Source organism: Malus sylvestris, chromosome 4, assembly GCF_916048215.2.
Source record: "Malus sylvestris chromosome 4, drMalSylv7.2, whole genome shotgun sequence".
Classification (NCBI taxonomy): domain Eukaryota; kingdom Viridiplantae; phylum Streptophyta; class Magnoliopsida; order Rosales; family Rosaceae; genus Malus; species Malus sylvestris.
The window spans coordinates 1,739,887-1,764,216 of NC_062263.1; the positions used below are offsets into that span (position 1 = coordinate 1,739,887).

General features: G+C 37.5%; 2 protein-coding genes and 1 long non-coding RNA gene across 4 annotated transcripts; all 3 read right to left on the bottom strand.

The window, feature by feature from the left end:
- Positions 1-545: 545 nt before the first annotated feature.
- Positions 546-16,069, bottom strand: LOC126618716 (uncharacterized). Of its 2 annotated transcripts, none has more exons than XR_007621820.1 (3): positions 15,520-16,069; positions 1,605-1,924; positions 546-1,003 (listed from the first exon to the last, which is right to left on the bottom strand). It is a non-coding gene; the product is annotated as an uncharacterized LOC126618716 (long non-coding RNA). The 2 variants fall into 2 exon arrangements; XR_007621821.1 differs by having other exon boundaries at positions 1,605-1,710; positions 15,297-16,069.
- Positions 5,090-6,380, bottom strand: LOC126618715 (thaumatin-like protein 1b). The gene is made up of 2 exons (XM_050286859.1): positions 6,224-6,380; positions 5,090-5,948 (listed from the first exon to the last, which is right to left on the bottom strand). The coding sequence occupies exons 1-2, from the start codon at positions 6,273-6,275 to the stop codon at positions 5,263-5,265; spliced, it is 738 nt and encodes a 245-aa protein (XP_050142816.1). The 5' UTR covers positions 6,276-6,380; the 3' UTR covers positions 5,090-5,262.
- A 2,638-nt stretch (positions 16,070-18,707) lies between the features above and the next one.
- On the bottom strand, positions 18,708-24,320 carry LOC126618714 (thaumatin-like protein 1b). The gene is made up of 2 exons (XM_050286858.1): positions 24,164-24,320; positions 18,708-19,556 (listed from the first exon to the last, which is right to left on the bottom strand). The coding sequence occupies exons 1-2, from the start codon at positions 24,213-24,215 to the stop codon at positions 18,871-18,873; spliced, it is 738 nt and encodes a 245-aa protein (XP_050142815.1). The 5' UTR covers positions 24,216-24,320; the 3' UTR covers positions 18,708-18,870.
- Positions 24,321-24,330: the final 10 nt, after the last annotated feature.

Below are 24,330 nucleotides of genomic sequence, written 5' to 3' on the forward strand. Positions count from 1 at the left end.
AATGGGATGCATGCAGAGAATTAAGCCCTCGAATTAAACCACAAGAATTGCAACACAACAAGATTTAAAGCTCAAGAACACAAGATAGAGATTGAAACATCACCTGGGTTCGAGATTGAGAGCTCAAGCTCTTGGCTTCAATGGTAGGACCTCGCACCATGCATCGATGCCACATGCAAGGCCATGGTTGGGTTCCTTGAGTTCCAAGGATTCCAAAAATATTATTTTTGAGCTTGATTTGTTGAAGGTTTCAAGAGGAAGGAGGAAGAGAGCTCACGAGAGTGAACTGGAAAAGAGGGAGAAAAAGAAAGAAAAAGCAAGAGAGAGAGAAAAGAAAGAAAGAGGAATAACCGGTCAAATGAGGGAAAAAATGGCAAGGGTGATGGGGGTGTATGGATTAGGTGAGGAAAAAATATTAATATTTTATTGCCTATTGTCATGATTATTCAATTTTGAGATGGAGATGTAAAAGACGATTACTGTTTATTAAAGGTAGTTATTGTGTGGATTCAATAGTGAGTTGCCCTATTGAGCCTTTGCTGGAGTTTCTCTTAAGGAATAGCATTATGAAAACTCAAAGCGCCTCGGATTTATCATTTGGCTAGCTAGATTAACAGGATCAAAAGGACCCAAAGAAGACCAACGGAGGCACAGGAAAGGGCACTTGAGAATCATGCCCAACCTACGCATTCCTGACCCAACCATATACATGATGTCAAGGGAACACACTGTATCGAGTCACTTGAATATTTTCAAAACCAGGTAGAAGACAGTACTTGGAAGAGTAACTTTGAGGCTCAAATCCACACACACACACAACTCTCATTTCATGAGCTACAGAAAAAAAGTCCCGTCGTTTTCAGCTGCTAAGTCCATACCAAAATATGTGCTCATTTGCAAGATCACCGTTCTCAGCACATCAACCTCAACATGTTTGGGAATGTGAGGTGGTGATTGATCGAAACTCGCTTCCCGTAACTTAACTGGATCATTTGCCAATTCCCTGAATCAAAGACATAACTAAACTCATCAATCTGTAAATAAAATTTATCTACATGAGAACTTCGATTATCGATTAAGTACAACAAAGGAACGTGTGCCTATACCTCCGAAAAACCAGAAATGTTCTCTTGCATTCAAGAATCCTAGGAGATACCAAATATAAATTTGAGAAACAACAATAAAAATGTTAAATACTGACTAATGCTATAGCTAGTATAGGTTCTTCTTGTTCATCTTAGTGTATATTAGGTAAATATTTGACTATAAAAACATGTATTTACCACAAGAAAAATAGACAGCTTTGTTTATTTGAATTCACCATTTGTCAACCCGTCATTTCATGAGAAGGGTTTCTAATCACCCATCCTTTTGCAATATTTGTTTATGAAGGGGCTTGCCTTATAATTTCATAGAAATCCAATATGTACGAAAAAAAAATATGTAAATTGAACAAAGACGGATTAATGTAAAGGATGATTTGCAATTAATTGTGAAAAATAGTAGTTCTAATCTATACATTAACTAAGCATCCTTATCAGTAACAAAAATGACTTAGAAGTTTGAAATTGGACATAGCTTGAAAGACAAAATGCTTAACTAACCTTAAAAAGATCTAACCCATGATGACATCTCCGAGCGAGACAAAGCTTGGAATATGGACACATGCATGATCGAGGTCAATGGAAGCTCGAATGGCATTCCATCAACCTCGACACATAGAGAGCCAAATTTTCAAGGAATATAATTTTGTCAGTTGAAAATCACGTAAGAAGAAGATTTTTCCTTCCACTGTACTCGATGAATATGATAATCAAACAGTCGATAATTCCAAGCTCTTTGGTCCAAGACTCCTTAACACCATATTCTTTCATCACCCTAACATCTACTATTTATAATGTGTAGGAACAATTAGAGAGAGAACCTCTCAAGACTCCAATTGCCAGAGCCAAGAGTCAAAACCATTACCTCCGCTCAACAAATTCTCCATCAAATGCTTTGCTTAGATTGCTCAACCGAACAACTTTAAAGACACCGCTGATGGGACTAAACCCAACCCACAAACAGAAGGACCAATTTCTTCATTTTAAGTAGGTGTTGGAACTTGGAAGTGCCAAAGATTCACCAGTAAATGGGATTAGATATCCAAAAAATGGCCGAAGTTAGGTCTACCATCGTATAGGCACAAGAAGCCATTGCAAGAATCCACAATTTCGACTGCGAACCCGTACTCAATACTGGAGTCTCTAGAAAACCTCTCGACATCGCTGTGTTGGGTTAGAGTGCTCGTCGAGGCCAACCATGAAGTGACCTATGATTTGGCACTAGGGGCGATGAAGCAATGGAGCAAAATGCAAGCCGGTGCTTGTGAAAATAGGGACATGGAATGGTGAAGTGGCGGTCTGAGAGCCAGTGGACAGTCGTCTGCATTGGGTGAGCGTCTTGGTTGAGATCTCTATTATTGTGTGGCTGGAAATTGCGGAATGTACAATGTGGGGTTTCTTCTCATGTTTCTTTATCTTCTTCTTGTGAAGGTTTGTTAGGGAAATTTGCAAAATTAACCAAATTTTGGACCCTATATATTGAATTATAGCCACCGATTTAAATTAATGATCATTATACCCAAAATTTTATATGAAATTACTAACATACCCTTAAAATGAGTTTTCCCATAAAACCAAAATGAAAAAAATTCAAATTCAAGCTCAAGAAATGTTCATTCAGATTGAATCTGCCATGTCTGTCGAATCTAGCCAAAAAATTGTCATTCTCCGGCCACATAGGAGGGAATTCAAAACTCATATAGTCAATTCTCGCCAGAGTTGTTTATTTGAGAAAAAAAAGAAGAGGAATTTAGCTCCACAAGCAAAGCAACAAGCTTTATGGGATCACACAAGCAATCATGGATAGCAGCGTTGACACTATCAACTCCGCAACCACCGTCATCTCAACCGAAGCTAGTGCACAGCCCACCACCGTCTTTGTAAGTCTCTCTCTCTATTGTATACAAATCGTTATGCATGTGTGCTTTTTTTTTCTTTTCTCATTTGCACCAGAAAAGTAGAATTGCTACATTTGTAGAAGCTTGAGAAAGGCTTATCATTCCTTGACGCAGTGCATTTGGGACTTACATGTAAACAAACAAGTAAAAGCAAGAAAACTATCAGATAAAAAATCCACGTAACACAAATTGAGAGAAAAGATATCAACTAATATGACTTTAGGGTCCTTGTTATACTTTGTTTGGTTGCTGAGAAACTCTGGGAATCTAAAACACACATATATGGACAGTTGGATTTTGCGTTCTTACACGTATTTTCAATCCTAAGAATGAAAACTATCAATGTTTGAGTGTTTTTGTAGGATTTTGTTTTTTGGTTGTGATAGGAAAACTCATTTTAAGAGTATATCAGTACTTTCATTTCAACTTTTGATTATAATTATCATAAACTTAAAAGGGTGACTATAATTCTATTTAGAGTCTCAACTGTTGCTTATGGTTTCAACTGTTGTAGTGCGCATAGGAGGGAGAGTTTAATTTCCTATTTTTTAAATTCTCACGGATACCGTTTTCATTAACTCACGAGTCTTTTTTAACCCGGTTTCACACTAAGCCCTTTCTAATGAATTTGTTTTCAGCCGTTCAAATTTAATCTTACGGTCCACATCCCATCTGGACACACTGTCCACAAAGCTCTGTCTGCACCTTAGAAATTGCCCTTGTTGAAAACAGGCCCATCCTACACGGCTCAACCCAATTCCAGGCCGAAATTGAATGAACCCAACTCCTTTTGATTGTTTTCAGAAGAGCGGCAGTTTTGTAATTAAATGGCAATAAATGGAAATGTAGCCAATTTCAATGTGCTTATGAACAATGCCAAACTCCCCTTAATTTTAAACTATACTAATAATACCTGGTGTTGGTGAATCATATAATGGTGGTCAGGAGGAGACTGAAATGCCTATGTGAGCCTTTCCGATCCTTGGAAGAGAGGACTGTCATGACGAAACCACCAGCTAGTCCATTTTTTAAATAAAATAAAATAAAATAAAATTTTAGAATCAAATTTCTTCATTCATTTTCCAACTAGTCCTAAACTACTGAAAAATTAGCAAATGTACCATTTTCCGGTGAGATGTAGCTTTTACCCCCTTTAGATCTACTCCAACCCTTAGAGTTAAATTCAAATTTTAGGTTCTAAACCTACCCCAACTTGTTCCAACCCTTAGGGTAAATATAAGTTTTAAACCAAAACTCATTTCTGAGGCAAATTTAGGCCAGGATTCCCCCTGGGTTAGTAGGGTTGGCTCACCATATATATGTATTTTTTTTAGTTTTTCCCAACAGTTAAGATCTCCTATGATCAAATCCAACGGTAAAAAAAAATAGATTTAATGCTCCAAATTTAGATTCAACGGCTAAAGTAATTAAAAACAATTGTTTTTTCATATTCTTTCATAGTGTTTGACGAGTTTCATGGTGTCAGTTTCGTGATTTTTCAATATTATCAGAATCTAAATATTTTTAAGTTAAAATGTTCATAAAATTAAATTAGGATAGTCTACCAAATTTTTTTTTTTTTGAAGTTACTTTAAGAATCCTAAATTCATTTTTTTAATAATCTCAAACTAAAAATTTAATCCATAAGAGTTGGAGCAGAAAATATGCTTCTAGGTTAAACCCTAAATTTTTTGGGTTAAAAATTTAAACACGTCGGTTCTTGCACTAATGCTAGCTAGAAACAGCGCATTAGCTACGTAGTCCTTGGACAACATCTTATTTCATAGAAATATTTCATATTCATGACAATACCTATGTGTTAAAATTAATAGGGTTTATTTGTCCTATTGTATGTATCGTAATAGATAAAAGGGAATTTTGTCCTTTCAAGTACCTATAGTTTAGGCTAATATGTAAAGAGGCTGCTGATTTATTTGATGCTTACATGGTTAATTTATTTGATACATTTAAAAAATAAAATAATTTCTGATTCAAATGATTTTTTGTCGGGATAATATTTAAAGAAAAATTAAGAAATTGAACGGTTCTAATTATAAATTTTCTACGATAAAAATACATATTTGGAAGTAGTCATGAATAGCTCATCCCCGAAGAGGGGAATGCAAGAGTATTATTCTTTATTTATTTCATTGAAATTATTACAAATTCATGACAATACTAAGCGTCAAAATTCATAAAGTTTATTTCTCCTATAGTATGATATGAATGGATATTACATAATGTCCTTTCTAGTTCTATTTTTAGGCTGATGGACAGAACGTAATAACGTAGTTTGGTCCACCGCTGCATTTAAAGGTGCTGTTGACATCATCATAAGCGTAGCTATAAGCCTGAGGGCACTGGTCCTCAAAGATCTTAGAGTATTTTGTGGGTGGACATGTAGCAGGTGTGTCATTAGGAGGAGTGCAGCAGTATTGTGGTTGATTAAATTGTGTACACGCACTCTTGCATGCAATTACCCTCCCATCGGACCCCTTCACTTGCAGCTCAGCTGGGCAAACGGCGTTGACGTTGGCGGGACAGGAAGAGGTCTGGCAGTCGCCCGTGCCGCCTTGTGGGGCAACAGACACGGGCAAGTTGAAGCCATCAATAAGACGTACGTCGTAGGAATCTTGGCCTCCGTTTGCGACAATATTTATTTCGACTAGGCTTGCTGGTGGAACTGCTCCGTTACCGTTGCATGTGACTTGGCCAGAGCTACACTCTGCTGTGGCACAACTGAACTTTCCTGAGGCGTCAGTGGAGCATCCGGTTCGGCCCCAGAAGCCGCCTTTCCATGGGACTGGAGTGGTCAAGGAACTGCTAGCGCCGGATGCTAACTCGAACCCTGTGGAGGATAGTTGTGGTTGTTGATCGGAGGTTAGGGACCCTGGCCATACGGTATAGGGGCAACTGTTGGTGAAGGTGATCGTAGCTGCATGTGCACCTACATGCCAATTGTAAACGAATAATCAAATAACCATTATGTTAACAAAAAAATATCTCTATATCTCTATATATGTGTCTATGAGATAATGTTACCAACTATCGATCAATTTGAACACAAATTAATAACGTTCAAACGAAACAAGAATCATCAGTTTAAAATTTCATATCTGACAGTTTAATGATTGATATAATATTTTTCATGAATCATGACACGTACCAAATCACATACAAATAACTGTAAACAAAAAGAACAAAACAAGTCAATTTGTTTACCTGCGAAGAAGATGGCTAAGGTGAGACTGAGGATTACTTGGTTGTTCATCATGATTAAGCAATCAGTTCTTCAATTTGCTGCCAAATTAATTTGGTGATGAAATGATGAAGTTGGGAACCGATGGGCCTTTGGTTTTATAGGCATAAGCGCATGCCTAACTTTTGACTTTTTTATTGTTGCAAGTCTACTACATGAGGATCCACGTTACCACTAATAAGCGATGAGACGACTTGTCGTATGGCTTTATTAGGCGTATTTAGTCCCTGTTTCCTCATTCAACCCGAGACATTTCTCCGCAAAAATGCCAAACAGAAGTTAAGTGGGACAATTTGAGTTTACAGGGTAAAATGAGAATGAACTTGAGTTTTAGGAGGTGTCAGGATAAAGCCTATTTCTTATATAAAAATGAAAGGATTAAGTACCTAAAACCCCTCAATCTTTTAGTGTCATTTCAAAATGGTCCCAACCTTTTTAAATATTCCAAACAACTAACTAGTCTACTGAAAATTTCAGATCTGTGAAGCCTGATTTAAATTTCTGTTAAATTAACTACGGCTTACATTAGGTTCGTTTTCGATCCAATTCAATACTTGTTAAATCATTGTCGATATGTTTAAAATTTAGATTTTGATGTAATCAGTATTAGTGTTGATCATGATATGCTCCGTTGGTGGGTTACGCAGGAATGAGGTTTCAATGGTCGTAAGTTGAGCTTGAAGGTGATATTTAGGAATTTTTTATTTTCATTTTTTTTTTGGCGAATTTGTTTATTTACTTTTATTTTTTATTTTCATGTCTTTTTTAAGTTAATTTTAGTATTATTTTAATGTTCAAGTAAGCTAAAAAGTGGAACGCATTGTTGCCACATATACATTTAATAGAAAAATTAACTGAGGCTTAATAGATGTAATATTTTCAATAAGTTGGATAATTGTTTGGAATATATCAAAAAATTGAGACCAATTTAAAATGACATTAAAAGATTGAAGGGTTTTAAGTACTTAACCCAAAATGAAAACAACAACCATTTACAGTAACTCCTTGAGGCAAAGTAATACGCCTTCTAAGTTTCCAAAAAAAAAAAAAAACGTAATACGCCTTCTAAAAACAAAGAAAACAAGCAACTAAATAATTTACAGTAACGATGTGATTCTCGGTAATTGAAAATGTAATACAACCGATGTCGGTATTTGCTGATATCATTGGTACCATTGAACCATATGGCTTCATAGTTGAATACTTTATATGATCAACACTGCCGTGATGGACGGGCCTAAAGGCTGCAAGTTATCGTGTATGAGGGGTTAGGCTAACGAATTATGATTTGAAGACTCACACAGCAGTGGAATATTCCACAATATTATTACTTATTATTCTTCATTCCTGGATTACAAATCTCACAGGTACTCAATGGTGAAGCCAGGAATTCTTTTTTGGGGGGGGGGGAGGGGGGGCGAACTTAAAAGAGTGCAAGGTTAAAGAAAAATGGCAACAATCAAATCTTTTTATATAGTAATATCTTCTATAATTAATCAATACAAAGGAAGAGGACTACCCAGAATACTCGGAGGAGGACTACTCGAAATATTTGAAGGTGGAGGAGGACTATCCGGAATATTTGAAGGAAGAGGAGGACTATGCGGAGTTAGGGATGGGCAATGGTTATGGCGGGTGAGTAACTGCGGTTATTTACCCATAACCGTTTACCCGTCGGGTAATTGCATAAACGGTTATACCTATACCCATAACCGTTTATAAATGGTTAACCATACCCATAACCGTGTACCCATTTAACCATAACCATAACCGTTTACCCATTTAACCATAACCATTTACCCGTTTACCTGTTTTTGAACCTGTTTATCATTTTTTACCCATTTACCCTTTTTTTCATCCGTCTACATGTATTTTTTTTTTTTAACAACTTGAAAATTACAAAATTCGGGGATTTCAAAGGCTCAATAGACGACTAAACATCACGGTCACACATTGCATTTTGTTTCACAACATATACAACATTAACGAAGACCCATTTTTTTGACATTTTAGCTCATCAACCATAGAAAACATAATACTTAATCCTATAAAATACAAAGTTAGAATGCTGCCCAGCATAAATTGAACATGTAAAAATCATATCTAGACTCATTTTTTCGACATTTTAGCTAATCAACCATAGAAAACATAATACTTAATCCTATAAAATACAAAGTTAGAAGGCTGCCCAACATAAATTGAACATGTAAAAATCATATCTAGACCTTTTTTTCTCCATTGACAAAAAAAAGGGTATGATTATTCTTTAACACATAATCAATTGTATAGAAATTCAAGCTTCATCAATTGCTAAAGCACAAAAATTCATAAAAATATCGCAATTCTTGGAGAAACCGAATTCATGAAACTTGAAATAATGAGCAATCAAAACCCAGCACCGAATAAGAGTTAAAAAGAAAAATTAAATTTGATGCCCTGTTTGGTTTATGAGAAAATGCAAGAAAATATGGAAATTGAAAATATGGAAAATTAATTTTTTTTTTTTTTAATTTTACATATATTAAATTAAATGGGTAAATGTATATCCGTTATAACCGCGGATAATACCCATAACCGATGGATATCCGTTATAATCGTGGGTAATACCCATAATCGTCCATTTAAATTTCACGGATAAATGATTATACCCATAACCGTTAGTTCGTCTAAACGGTTACCCATAACCATAACCGTTAACTTTAAATGGGTGGGTAACCGCGGTTACCCAAACCCATGAGTATTTTGCCAATCCCTATCCGGAATATTTGGAAAAGGATTTAAACACTATTTTTTATAGCATCGTTCTATTATGTAACTGTATAATGAAAGAAAGAAAAATATCTTAGACTCTTAATCCTAGAATAGACTATAGAGTAATATATAATCAAACCAACAATTTAATTAATCAATGCCAACAATCATATGAATAATCAAGAATTCAATTTTTATTCTAAACAACAACTGGTCATTAGGGTCTTTTAAGTAATTGAGTAAGTTGATTAAGGTTTATATTGGTTATGGCAATCAATTTTTTGGCATTTGCAGAGCTGCATTTTATTTAGGGTTTTAGTTGGTTGAGTTGGGGTTTATTATGTTAATATAAATATGATGTAAAATTCTTCACCATGTTCAACTGTTTTTTTTCTTGCTAGACCATGTGTGTATTCAAGTTCCTATATATATATATATATCCTCTTTTATGTACTTCAAAAAAAAAAAATCAATAATCATCATAGTATTCATATGAATAATCTATAATCAATAACCATATAATGTATTACCCTATAATCTTATATCAATTAAACAAAATTCATATTCACTAATCTATTAGGGTTTGAAATAAATATAAATTTAAACAGTAATATAAGTAAAATCAGGTGCTCAACAACCTATGCTAGCACATCAGTCAGAGTCGCCTAATGGGACCTATACGACTGAACCTATTGTTCATCAATCTATGCTAGCACACGAGTCAAAGTCGCCTAGTGTAACATGTATGACATGACTGGGTGTAATCATAATACACTATAGTGCTATGATCACGTGAAGACTGACGCTATGCGCGGTCACCTACGAGTCGGAGTCGCCTAATGCGACCTGTACGACAGGACTGACACCTACTTGGATCCAAGGTGAGTGTGCAGTGCGGGAGGTTAACATACACGTGAAGGACCTGCTTTGGCCCGAGGCGAGCACTAACACCGAGGTGCTTCAATGATGAGCAGACTACATGAATATAAGCATGCCATAATGATGCAATAATTCTAATCAACATAATAACATTCATAGCCGTAGATATAATTATGGCATCAAAGATTATAAGCATACCTATGCATCTCGTAGGATGTAACATGTTTCATAAATTCCATCATTTCGCTAATTTTTATAAACTTTAGTCTAATCCAGGTGTAGGTAAGAAATTCTTTTTCAAATGCATAATTGGAAACCATCAATCATATATTTACTATAAAAAGAAAAAGACCCACTTACCTGAAGTCCGCGCTACAACTCCCTAACACGAATGTCGAGGTGTCTCGAACGATCGGCGCCTTGAACAATTATCAAATCACGTCCCAGAATTCTTATCGATAGAACACGTAACTTACATAAAACGCATCCCTAAGGAATTCTAGAATGATTGCTAACCCATTGACCAAAAGTCAATCGTCGGTCAAAGGTAGAAGGTAGGGTCCACAACCCTACGTAACTCGATCAGGGAGATCCGAACCTTGGATTTCTGATTTGTAACTTCCCAAGAGTTTCAATAAGCTTCTAAAACAACATCCTAAAGTTTCAGAACGATCCAATGGTCTGATCTTCGCCAATCTAAAATTAAGTGGCGGATGACATTTTATTTTATGAATTTACAAATCCAATTAGGGAAGATCTGTACATAGGATTCCCAATCCATAAGTTTCTAATATCTTCAAATATTATGTACTATAACGTATTAAAGTTTGGTAATGATCCAACGGTCAGATCGTCGAATCATAAAATGGTCAAGTGACGTAGTATTCCATACTAGGTTCAAACTATCAAATTATAACAAACGGTTATCAAATTGACATCAGAACATCAAATTTAACTCAAAAAGGCAGCGTTAGCCCACTGGCCATGCTTCGCCCCACATGGCGGTCGGCCACCCCGACTTGCCGGAAAATTCAACTAATTCCAAAAATTCTTAAATTTTACTAGAATGAAGATCTCAATGAGGACAACAAGTTTTATACTTGTGGCCCAGTCCAATATGTCCGGGAAAAGCTTCAAATCTCCACGAACCCGCCGGAAACCCTAGAAAATGGTGGTTGTCAATTCTGCTTCTCTGGTGCTCCGCTGCTCTAACCAAGCCTTGAGATTGTTCCTAGGTTCAAGAGAATTCGACCCATGGTGGTGGTCGACGAAGTTTGTTTCAAAAATGGCTGATCGCCGCCGTGAGACCCTCGGTGTAACTCACTCGGTTCCTCATGAAACTGGGGCTATAAGCCGTCGAGTTTGGGTGGGAATTGAAAAAGGAAGATCGATGAGTCAGGTGGTGGTGTTGGATGGCTTCAACATGCCGGAAATCGGACAGAAAAAACAACGGAAAAGTCGCCAGAAACTGGGTCAAAACCCAAGTCAGGTAAGGGTTCGAGTTGGGTGGCATCCTCTCTTCTCTCCCTTCCCTCATTTCCTCATTTCTAATTGGTCACTCATTTTTCTTCCCTTTTCCCGATTGGAATAGTTTCTCGTTATATGAGCGTGAAAGTTCAACGATCAAAAGATGCATTCTCGAGCTAAAAGCTCGTTTATTCTTTTCATTCATGCATCTGAGCTTGTAGTTGCGTTGCAAGCAATTCTCTCTGTCAGGCATACCCGATAGTGTCCCCCATTTCGTTTCGCTTTCGAGCGAGGTCCTTATTTCTTTTATGCAATTTCATTTCTTCTATAACAACAGGATGCTTTCCCCCTTCTTTGGTTGCTCTCCCTCTCTCCCACCATTCTCCTCCAATTGGGTAGCAGTCATCTTTTTCCTTTCATTCTCTTTCCGATTGGCCAATACTCCCACTCTTTTCTCTCAACTAATAATAAAATAATAATATGATAACAAAATAATCTCAAAATAATAATATAATAATGATGAGAAATATATAAAATAATAAATAGTAATCTTTACAAGGGTACTTTTTCAAATTTGTAGTTCTGTAAAATTTTAACTGTAACTCCATATTCGCTTCCGCTTATGCCTACGCATCTGTATCGTTGAGTACTTCAAGAATATGATAAATAATAGCCCATACCCTTCAAGAAATGATGATCAACTGGAGTCAACGATCTCGCCTCTAAGGCTATTTTCGTTAATTCACTCATTTAAAATTTATAAAAACATAAAATTAGGGATGAGTTATCACAAAAAATACGTTTGCACCTTGAATTGGGTTGGAAAATTTTCCAAAATTTTGGGCGAAAAGAGTGACCCAAAACAAAGTGGTAATTACCATTACCATATCATGCCAACATAACTATTTGGCATGCCAAAATTCGGTATAACGAAAGTTTGGCACGGTAAAGGTAATAGATTTTGTCATACCAAAAGTTTGGTATGGTAATTGGTACATGGGTTTTGGTACAATAATCATACCAATACCACCCCTAGTGTTAGTTGAAGGTCATAACAGCTGTAGTGGCAAATTTTGTAATTTTTGTTTTTTTAAATGCATTTATGTAAGATCCCACATCACCAAGGGGAATGATCCTTATATGTATATTCTCATCCCTATCTAGCACGAGGTTTTTTGGAAGATCACTGGCTCCGGGTTCCATCGGAACTCCGAAGTTAAGCGAGTAGCGCGCGAAAGCAATTCCATGATGGGTGACCCACTGAGAAGTTCTCGTGTGAGTTCCTAGAAACAAAACCGTGAGGACGTAGTCGAGGCCCAAAGCAGACAATATTGTGCTACAATGGTGGAGCGGGCCCGGGATGTGGTGGATCCCGGGCTGGGATGTGACAATTTAAGTATCTTAATACATGATGAACTTTTTTAAATGCATTTAAGTATCGTACCAATAACATAAATATTGTTGATATATTGTCAATATTGTAACTTTTTATTGATTTTATACAAAATCACCCTTTTATTTAATTAAAACTAATTTCTATCCCACTTGATGAACTTTTTATGTTCTGAAAAAACTTAAATCATTCAATTGAATTAGAATGCGTGAGATATATGAATGTTTAAAAGGTTAAAACTCTTGAAATCTTGAACTTTTTTTTTTGTGTTGGATAGATTTAGACCGACCAAACTAAACCGAGTCAAGCTAATTAACCATGGTTAGGTTTGGTTTACTTTTAATGACGGTATTGGAGGTACAAAACCAAACTGAACCGTTGAATACTAATTGAATAGGCTTTTTTTTTTCTTTTTTCTTTTTTTTTTCTTATGTCAAACCGAATCATACCAATCCGCACCACCCCTAATTTAGGATGTCAATGAACCAGGGCTAATAATTTGGATCCGTGGAAATGCCCTGAATCCAAATATAGATGTTGCTCGTGACTGGGCTTTTGCTAGTTCAAAGAAATAAATACAAATAGAATCGGGGAGGGTCATTTTCCGGTTGACGGGAATTTGTCACTTTACGCCGCCAAGCACCAGGCGTCAATTGCTATTTAGATGAGTATGGTAGTTGAGTAATGCTATACTTACCACTAGTTGTATAATCATTTATATCATCTCTCTAACAGAGATAGGAATCCATCAACGCATATAGATCTCATCTCTCTAACAGAGATAAGGTCTGTCAACACATGTAGGTCTCATTTATATTAACAAGATAGTATAAATGATAATAGAATTACGTAATAAAAGTAGCATTTTTGTAGTTGTTATGATAAAAATATTAATATTTTATTGTCTATTGTCATGATTATTCAATTTTGGGGTGGAGATGTAAAAGATGGTTACTGTTTATCAAAGGTAGTTATTGTGTGGATTCTGTTGATGCACAAAACCGGAGGGTCTTGGAACAACGTAAATCCGGCCGTGAATCTGCATGTAATGTAAATAACACAAGATGTATCGTGGTTCACCCCAAGGTTTGGGCTACGTCCACACTGATTGTATTGTATTTCTCTGAGAAGTGAGGGAGAAAGAGAGCTCTGAGAGTGAGCTCTGTAATGTGAGAGCTTTGAGAGGGGGTGAGAGGCTTAGGAATTGGCCTCTGAGGGTGAGAATGAGCCTTTTTTATAGAATAAGGGCTCCTCCCCTAATTACATATTTGTCCATTCCTTTATTACATAATTACATTTAAGTCCCTCGAGTATTTATACGAGGTCTAAATACGAGATCCTAAATATGGTATAAACAGATTCAATAGTGAGTTTCCCTAGGGGGCCTTTGCTGGAGTTGCTCTTAAGGAATAGCATTATGAAAACTCAAAGCCTCGGATTTATCATTTGGCTAGCTAGAAGAACAGGATCAAAAGGACCCAAAGAAGACCAACGGAGGCACAGGAAAGGGCACTTGAGAATCATGCCCAACCTACGCACTCCTGACCCAACCATATACATGATGTCAAGGGAACACACTGTATCGAGTCACTTGAATATTTTCAAAACCAGGTAGAAGACAGTACTTGGAAGAGTAACTTTGATTCTCAAATCCACACACACACACAACTCTCATTTCATGAGCTACAGAAAAAAGTCCCGTCGTTTTCAGCTGCTAAGTCCATACCAAAATATGTGCTCATTTGAAAGATCACCGTTCTCAGCACATCAACCTCAACATGTTTGGGAATGTGAGGTGGTGATCGATCGAAACTCGCTTCCCGTAACTTAACTGGATCATTTGCCAATTCCCTGAATCAAAGACATAACTAAACTCATCAATCTGTAAATAAAATTTATCTACATGAGAACTTCGATAAGTACAACAAAGGAACGTGTGCCTATACCTCCTAAAAAACAGAAATGTTCTCTTGCATTCAAGAATCCTAGGAGATACCAAATATAAATTTGAGAAACAACAATAAAAATGTTAACTACTGACTAATGCTATAGCTAGTATAGTTTCTTCTTGTTCATCTTAGTGTATATTAGGTAAATATTTGACTATAAAAACATGTATTTACCACAAGAAAAATAGACAGCTTTGTATATTTGAATTCACCATTTGTCAACCTGTCATTTCATGAGAAGGGTTTGTAATCACCCATCCTTTTGCAACATTTGTTTATGAAGGGGCTTGCCTTATAATTTCATAGAAATCCAATATGTACGAAAAAAAATATGTAAATTGAACAAAGACGGATTAATGTAGAGGATGAATTGCAATTAATTGTGAAAAATAGTAGTTCTAATCTTTAACTAAGCATCCTTATCAGTAACAAAATGACTACTTAGAAGTTTGAAATTGGACATAGCTTGAAAGACATAATGCTTAACTAGCCTTAAAAAGCTCTAACCCATAATGGCATCTCTAAGCGAGACAAAGCTTGGAATATGGACACACGCATGATCGAGGTCAATGAAAGCTCGAATAGCATTCCATCAACCTCGACACATAGAGAGCCAAATTTTCAAGGAATATAATTCTGTAAGTTGAAAATCACGTAAGAAGAAGATTTTTCCTTCCACTGTAAATTTCACCACTCGATGAATATGATAATCAAACAGTCGATAATTTCAAGCTCTTGGTCCAAGACTCCTTAACACCATATTCTTTCATCACCCTAACGTCTACAATTTATAATGTGTAGGAACAATTAGAGAGAGAACCTCTCAAGACTCCAATTCCCAGAGCCAACAGTCAAAACCATTACCTCCGCTCACCAAATTCTCCATCAAATGCTTTGCTTGGATTGCTAAACCGAACAACTTTAAAGACACCACTGATGGGACTAAACCCAACCCACAAACAGATGGACCAATTTCTTCATTTTAAGTAGGTGTTGGAACTTGGAAGTGCCAAAGATTCACCAGTAAATGGGATTAGATATCCAAAAAATGGCCGAAGTTAGGTCTACCATCGTATAGGCACAAGAAGCCATTGCAAGAACCCACAATTTCGACTGCGAACCCGTACTCAATACTGGAGTCTCTAGAAAACCTCTCGACATCGCTGTGTTGGGTTAGAGTGCTCGTCGAGGCCAACCATGAAGTGACCTATCGATTTGGCACTAGGGGCGTTGAAGCAATGGAGCAAAATGCAAGCCGGTGCTTGTGAAAATAGGGACATGGTGAAGTGGCGGTCTGAGAGCCAGTGGACATTCGTCTGCATTGGGTGAGCGTCTTGGTTGAGATCTCTATTATTGTGTGGCTGGAAATTGCGGAATGTACAATGTGTGTGGGGTTTCTTCTCATGTTTCTTTATCTTCTTTTGAAGGTTTGTTAGGGAAATTTGCAAAATTAACCAAATTTTGGACCCTATATATTGAATTATAGCCACCATTTTAAGTTAATGGTCATTATAACCAAAATTTTACATGAAATTACTAACATACCCTTAAAATGAGTTTTCCTATAAAACCAAAATGAAAAAATTTAAAATTCAAGCTCAAGAAATGTTCATTTAGATTGAATCTGCCATGTCGGTCAAATCTAGCCAGAAAACTGTCGTTCTCCGGCCACATAACAGGGAATTCGAAACCCATATAGTCAATCCTCACCAGAGTTGTTTATTTGAGAAAAAAAGAAGAAGAGGAATTTAGCTCCAAAAGCAAAGCAACGAGCTTTTTGGGATCACACAAGCAATCATGGATAGCAGCGTTGACACTATCAACTCCGCAACCACCGTCATCTCAACCGAAGCTAGTGCCCAGCCCACCACCGTCATTGTAACTCTCTCTCTCTCTATTGCATACAAATCTTTATGCATGTGTGCTTTTTTTTTTCTCTTCTCATTTGCACCAGAAAAGTAGAATTGCTGCATTTGTAGAAGCTTGAGAAAGGCTTATCATCCCTTGACGCAGTGCGTTAGGGACTTACATGTGAACAAACAAGTAAAAGCAGGAAAACTATCAAATAAAAAAACCACATAACACAAATTGAGAGAAGAGATATCAACTAATATGACTTTAGGGTCCTTGTTATACTCTGTTTGCTTGCTAAGAAACTCTGGGAATCTAAAACACACATATATGGACAGTTGGATTTTGCGTTCTTACCCGTATTTTCAATCCTAAGAATGAAAACTATCAACGTTTGAGTGTTTTTGTAGGGTTTTTTTTTTTTTTGGTTGTGATAAGAAAACTCATTTTAAGAGTATACAAGTACTTTCATATCAACTTTTAATTATAATTATCATAAACATAAAAGGGTGACTATAATTCTATATAGAGTCTCAACTGTTGCTTATGGTTTCAACTGTTGTCGTGCAGATAGGAGGGAGAGCTTAATTTCCTATTTTTTGAATTTTCACGGATACCGTTTTCATTAACTCACAAGTCTTTTTTAACCCGGTTTCACACTAAGCCCTTTCTGATGAATTCGTTTTCAACCGTTCAAATTTAATCATATGGTCCACATCCCATCTGCACACTGTCCGCAAAGCTCCGTTTGCACCTTAGAAATCGCCCTCTTTGAAAACAGGCCCGGCCTACACGGCACAACCCAATTCCAGGCCGAAATTGAATAAACCCAACTCCTTTTAATTGTTTTCAGAAGAGTGGTAGTTTTGTATTTAAATGGAAATAAATGGAAACGTAGCCAATTTGACAGTGCTTATGAACAATGCCAAACTCCCCTCAATTTTAAACTATAGTAATAATTCCTAGTGTTGGTGAATCATATGATGGTGGTCAGGAGGAGACTGAAATGCCTCTATAAGCCTTCCCAGCCCTTGGAAGAGAGGACTGTCATGGCGAAACCACCAGCTAGTCCATTTTTTAAATAAAACAAAATAAAATTTTGGAATCAAACTTCTTCTTTCATTTTCCAAGTAGTCCTAAACTACTGAAAAATTGGCAAATGTACCATTTTCCGTTGAGATGTAGCTTTTACCCCTTTTAGATATCCTCCAACCCTTAGAGTAAAATTCAAATTTTAGGTTCTAAACCTACCCCAATTTGCTCCAACCCTTAGGGTAAATATGAGTTGTAACCCATAACTCATTTCTGGGGCAAATTTAGGCCAGGATTCCCTTTGGGTTAGTAGGGTTGACTCACCAAATATATGTATTTTTTTTAGTTTTATATTTATAAATTCATTGAATCTAACAGTTAAGATCAAATCTAATTGTAAAAAAAAAAAAAAGATTTAACTCTCCAAATTTAGATCCAACGGCTAAAGTAATTAAAAGCAATTGTTTTTTCATATTCTTTCATAGTGTCTGACGAGTTTCATGGTGTCAGTTTAGTAATTTTTCAATATTTATCGGAATCTAAATATTTTTAGGTTAAAAAATTCATAAAATTAAATTAGGATAGTCTACAAATATATATATATATATATATATATATATATATATTAAAGTTACTTTAAGAATCCTAAATTCATTTTTTAATAATCTCGGACTAAAAATTTAACCCAGAAGAGTTGGAGCAGAAAACATGTTTCTAGGTTAAACCCTAAATTTTTTGGGTTAAAAATTTAAACTCGTCGGTTCTTGCACTAATGCTAGCTAGAAACAGCGCATTAGCTACGTAGGCCTTGGACAACATCTTATTTCATAGAAATATTTCATATTCATGACAATACCTATGTGTTAAAATTAATAGGGTTTATTTGTCCTATGGTATAAAGGGAATTTTGTCCTTTCAAGTACCTATATTTTTAGGCTAATATGTAAAGAGGCTGTTGATTTATTTGCATACATGGTTAATTTATTTGATACATTTAAAAAATAAAATAATTTATGATTCAAATGATTTTTTGTCAAGATAATATTTAAAGAAAGATTAAGAAATTGAACGGTTCTAATTATAAATTTTCTATGGTAAAAATATGTATTTGCATATATTCATGAATAGCTCATCCCCGAAGAGGGGAATGCAAGAGTATTATTCTTTATTTATTTCATTGAAATTATTACAAATTCATGACAATACTAAGCGTCAAAATTCATAAAGTTTATTTCTCCTATAGTATGATATAAAGGGATATTACATAATATCCTTTCTAGTTCTATTTTTAGGCTGATGGACAGAATGTAATAACGTAGTTTGGTCCACCGCTGCATGTAAAGGTGCTGTTGACATCATCATAAGCGTAGCTATAAGCCTGAGGGCACTGGTCCTCAAATATCTGAGAGTAGTTTGTGGGTGGACATGTATCTGGTGTGTCATTAGGAGGAGTGCAGCAGTATTGTGGTTGATTAAATTGTGTACACGCACTCTTGCATGCAATTACGCTCCCATCGGACCCCTGCACTTGCAGCTCAGCTGGGCAAACAGCGTTGACGTTGGCGGGGCAGGAAGAGGTCTGGCAGTCGCCCGTGCCGCCTTGTGGGGCAACAGACACGGGCAAGTTGAAGCCATCAACAAGACTTACGTCGTAGAAATCTTGGCCTCCGTTTGCGACAATATTTATTTCGACTAGGCTTGCTGGTGGAACTGCTCCGTTACCGTTGCATGTGACTTGGCCAGAGCTACACTCTGCTGTGGCACAACTGAACTTTCCTGAGGCGTCAGTGGAGCATCCGGTTCGGCCCCAGAAGCGGCCTTTCCATGGGACTGGAGTGGTCAAGGAACTGCTAGCGCCGGATGCTAACTCGAACCCTGTGGAGGATAGTTGTGGTTGTTGATCGGAGGTTAGGGACCCTGGCCATACGGTATAGGGGCAACTGTTGGTGAAGGTGATCGTAGCTGCATGTGCACCTACATGCCAATTGTAAACGAATAATCAAATAACCATTATGTTAACAAAAAAATATCTCTATATCTCTATATATGTGTGTTTGGACCCGATTTTACACCATCGGCCTAAGCGGTCAATGCCGTTGAGTAAGCAGGGTTCTCAACCGTTGGATAAAAAGTTAAGATATTATTGTTAAGAGATATTATTATTATTTTTAATTATAATAATTATCTCTTAACAAGTTATCTCGGTTTTTATGCAAAATAAATGGGATAAGACGACATGGATAAATGGGAGATGTGATCAAGTTGAATATTTTTTGTGTGATTGCACGGTTTCAGCACGTGGAGGCCATTAAACGTTTGGATCAGGATTTACTTGCGTAAAATATTGAGATAATGGTGGGGATTTTTAATCAGGTTGGGTAATTGCATGCAGTTGGGTTTGATCCACGCCAGAATGCATGAAGGATTCTAAATGGGATATGCTTTTGGACGGCGCCCGACGAATTATGCTTGCATGAAGATGAAGATGTTAAATTGGAGATGGATAGCCACGTGTGATTGGATTTGGCGGAGCCATGCATGCATATCATTATTTCAAGTCAAGATGCTTACTAGCACTAATTGGTATATGCTAATATACTATTAATTAGCACGAGATGGTGTCGTGTTGGTAAGTGATAACAATCTTTTAGGAGATTGTTATGAATGAAGACTTTGATGTTGGCAGCGGCTTTACAACGCGAGCCGTCGAGATGAGGATGATACCTATAAATACAAGGCTACAAACAATGGAAGAGGCCCCCTCAAATTCAACACACAAAATTGCCCTGCGCAAATTCTCACAACTTGTGATTTTTCTTTTTCCTTTTTCGCTGACACATCTTCCGTTGGCATCAACAGCACTGTGGAAGCAACCGGTGATATCTTAAGTCGGCATAGATAGCTCTGTCACCGTAGAGTCAGTCGGTCTCGCAGTATCTTCCGTTGGCATCAACAGCACTGCGGCGAGAACGATTGATTACCTATCCAAGTCTCGGTCGAGAAGGGTTTCTAAATCCTTATTGGTCGAGGTCATCTCATCAGCCTTCTCGGCGAAGTGAGGTGTTACAGTTATTACATTCGGCACATTGAAAGCCGAATTTGATATTGAACTTCGTAAGAATAGTAACCTTGTCTTCAGGTTCGAGAGCCCAAGAGGCCGAGACGTGTTCCTTTCTCGGCCGCAATCGCAAGACGCAGAAGTCAGTAGCGCGACTCAACGCAACATCAACAAATTTACTCCTCGGCCGAGCTCGGCCGACGAGTTGGCACGCCCCGCATTCACCGAAGGACGTAGTTAGCTCATTAATTACTCGGCCTGCGAGCCACGTAGGCTTTGTAGTTTCTAGGGTCAACATTTTGGCACGCCCAGTGGGACCCAGTGCTAATACTACGAAGTTCATATGATATATCAAGATTCCAATCTGGCTCAACGTAGCCGATTGTACGAGCTCCTAGAGGAATTGAAAAAACACAATGAGGAATGTAAAAGATCTTTGGAAGTGGAAAAAGTTCTTCGTGGCCATGGAGAGATGCAAAAGTCATTCGCTTGCATGTTGAGAATAAAAGCTCATGTTACCCTGCAAGAGCAATGGGTAAATGAAGACAGAGCTCGATTTAATGCCTGGCTAGATAAAGAAAATTTTCCTTACGTTTCTGATTACAGATCAATTCCATTTGAAAAATGGTTAGGTCCAAAGGCCGGGGGGCAATTTTCCGCTCCGGCCGTAATCAAACATCAGCCTAAGAAAATTGTTAATTTGGCCGAAGAACAAAGGCCACCTATTTTTTCGGTCGAGGCTGAAAATATGGTCGGCCAAGAAGACAAACCTAGGCCACCTATTTTTTCGGTCGAGACTGAAAGTGTGGTAGGCCTAGATGGAAAAATTCAAGTTTTTGAGCCACAAATCGACTCAGAAAATAATTCGTCAAAAGAATGCTCCAATGACGAACGAGGCCGAGATATTGGCCTAGCCCAAGAAACTACGCTAATTGATATGATTATTGGCGATAAAGCCGATAAGGAGATATCTCATTCGGCCAAGTTATTTGAATTAAAAGCCGAAATTATGCCTGGGGGGCATAATAAATTTTTAACACAATCGGCAACCGATAAAAAATATTCCTTCAAGCCGAACGTATTTGGAGATGATCTTTTATTCGGCTTTGGAAAATGTCAAAGTGAAAATTTTGATGTAAAAAGATCTCGGCTTGGAATAAAACATCGTTGGCCTCCTCCTCTTTATAGCTTGGCCACTTTTGTTTTCTTTTATTAAGAAAATGAATAAATTATTTTCTTAATCATCTGGCTAATTAAGCCGATGCATAAGAAAATAAAGGGGCAACAACACTGCGGCAATCCATATATATCTTCCTCGGACGACTAATATATATATATATATATATATATATATATATATAACCATACGTACTGAGCTCAGCGGGGTGTATTGTTGCCGAGTATGGCCTTTCCTCTCGGCCTAGTTTTCTCGGTCCCATGCAAGCCACCACGTCCTAAGCAAATCATCCACCAATTGTATTAAGAATTAGGTTCTTCTCGGTGGGACTTTATGTAGGCCTGCACGCCACATGGCATGCAAATTCGAATCTTGACCAAAAAAGGGGTAGCATGCAAAAAGATATAACATGGCATGCAAATTGGGATCTCGACCAAAAAAGGGTGGCATGCAAAAAAGATATATCACGGCATGCAAAGATTTTGTTAGGAATGGTCGAAGTTAGCACATATGAACTCAAGGACAAGCTTGGTGGAGTGGTCTGCGCTCGGCCAACCATTAGGCCGAAGTTGAGATAGGCCGAAGTCGAGAAGAGTAGTTCGAAAAGGTCAAGGAGGGTTGGCTGAAGAAGTATTAAGAATTTGAAAGTCCTCTGCTAATAGAGAAAGTCATTTGACTTAACTTTTGGTCGAACGGACTTAACTGAGTACCATGAAAAGTAGTGGGCGGAGGACTTCGACCAGGCCATGAAGTGGATTCCTCGACCATATATAACATCAATTGCGCTAATTTCCTTAACCATTCGGCTTACGAGCCGAAGTTCAAGGAAATTGGGGGGCAATGTTTGGACCCGATTTTACACCATCGGCCTAAGCGGTCAATGCCGTTGAGTAAGCAGGGTTCTCAACCGTTGGATAAAAAGTTAAGATATTATTGTTAAGAGATATTATTATTATTTTTAATTATAATAATTATCTCTTAACAAGTTATCTCGGTTTTGATGCAAAATAAATGGGATAAGACGACATGGATAAATGGGAGATGTGATCAAGTTGAATATTTTTTGTGTGATTGCACGGTTTCAGCACGTGGAGGCCATTAAACGTTTGGATCAGGATTTACTTGCGTAAAATATTGAGATAATGGTGGGGATTTTTAATCAGGTTGGGTAATTGCATGCAGTTGGGTTTGATCCACGCCAGAATGCATGAAGGATTCTAAATGGGATATGCTTTTGGACGGCGCCCGACGAATTATGCTTGCATGAAGATGAAGATGTTAAATTGGAGATGGATAGCCACGTGTGATTGGATTTGGCGGAGCCATGCATGCATATCATTATTTCAAGTCAAGATGCTTACTAGCACTAATTGGTATATGCTAATATACTATTAATTAGCACGAGATGGTGTCGTGTTGGTAAGTGATAACAATCTTTTAGGAGATTGTTATGAATGAAAACTTTGATGTTGGCAGCGGCTTTACAACGCGAGCCGTCGAGATGAGGATGATACCTATAAATACAAGGCTACAAACAATGGAAGAGGCCCCCTCAAATTCAACACACAAAATTGCCCTGCGCAAATTCTCACAACTTGTGATTTTTCTTTTTCCTTTTTCGCTGACACATCTTCCGTTGGCATCAACAGCACTGTGGAAGCAACCGGTGATATCTTAAGTCGGCATAGATAGCTCTGTCACCGTAGAGTCAGTCGGTCTCGCAGTATCTTCCGTTGGCATCAACAGCACTGCGGCGAGAACGATTGATTACCTATCCAAGTCTCGGTCGAGAAGGGTTTCTAAATCCTTATTGGTCGAGGTCATCTCATCAGCCTTCTCGGCGAAGTGAGGTGTTACAGTTATTACATTCGGCACATTGAAAGCCGAATTTGATATTGAACTTCGTAAGAATAGTAACCTTGTCTTCAGGTTCGAGAGCCCAAGAGGCCGAGACGTGTTCCTTTCTCGGCCGCAATCGCAAGACGCAGAAGTCAGTAGCGCGACTCAACGCAACATCAACAAATTTACTCCTCGGCCGAGCTCGGCCGACGAGTTGGCACGCCCCGCATTCACCGAAGGACGTAGTTAGCTCATTAATTACTCGGCCTGCGAGCCACGTAGGCTTTGTAGTTTCTAGGGTCAACAATGTGTCTATGATAATGTTACCAACTATGGATCAATTTGAACACAAATTAATAACGTTCAAACAAAACAAAAATCATCAGTTTAAAATTTCATGTCTAACAGTTTAACGATCGATATAACATTTTTCATGAATCATGACACGTACCAGATCACATACAAATAACCGTAAACAAAAAGAACATAACAAGTCAATTTGTTTACCTGCGAAGAAGATGGCTAAGGTGAGACTGAGGATTACTTGGTTGTTCATCATGATTAAGCAATCAGTTCTTCAATTTGCTGCCAAATTAATTTGGTGATGAAATGATGAAGTTGGGAACCGATGGGCCTTTGGTTTTATAGGCATAAGCGCATACCTAACTTTAGAC

Excerpts from the sequence above, each read along its gene's own strand:
- LOC126618715 (XM_050286859.1), bottom strand. The coding sequence starts at position 6,275 with ATGATGAACAACCAAGTAATCCTCAGTCTCACCTTAGCCATCTTCTTC. Across the intron at positions 5,949-6,223 it reads CTTAGCCATCTTCTTCGCAG|GTGCACATGCAGCTACGATC; the intron begins GTAAACAAATTG and ends ATTGGCATGTAG.
- LOC126618714 (XM_050286858.1), bottom strand. The coding sequence starts at position 24,215 with ATGATGAACAACCAAGTAATCCTCAGTCTCACCTTAGCCATCTTCTTC. Across the intron at positions 19,557-24,163 it reads CTTAGCCATCTTCTTCGCAG|GTGCACATGCAGCTACGATC; the intron begins GTAAACAAATTG and ends ATTGGCATGTAG.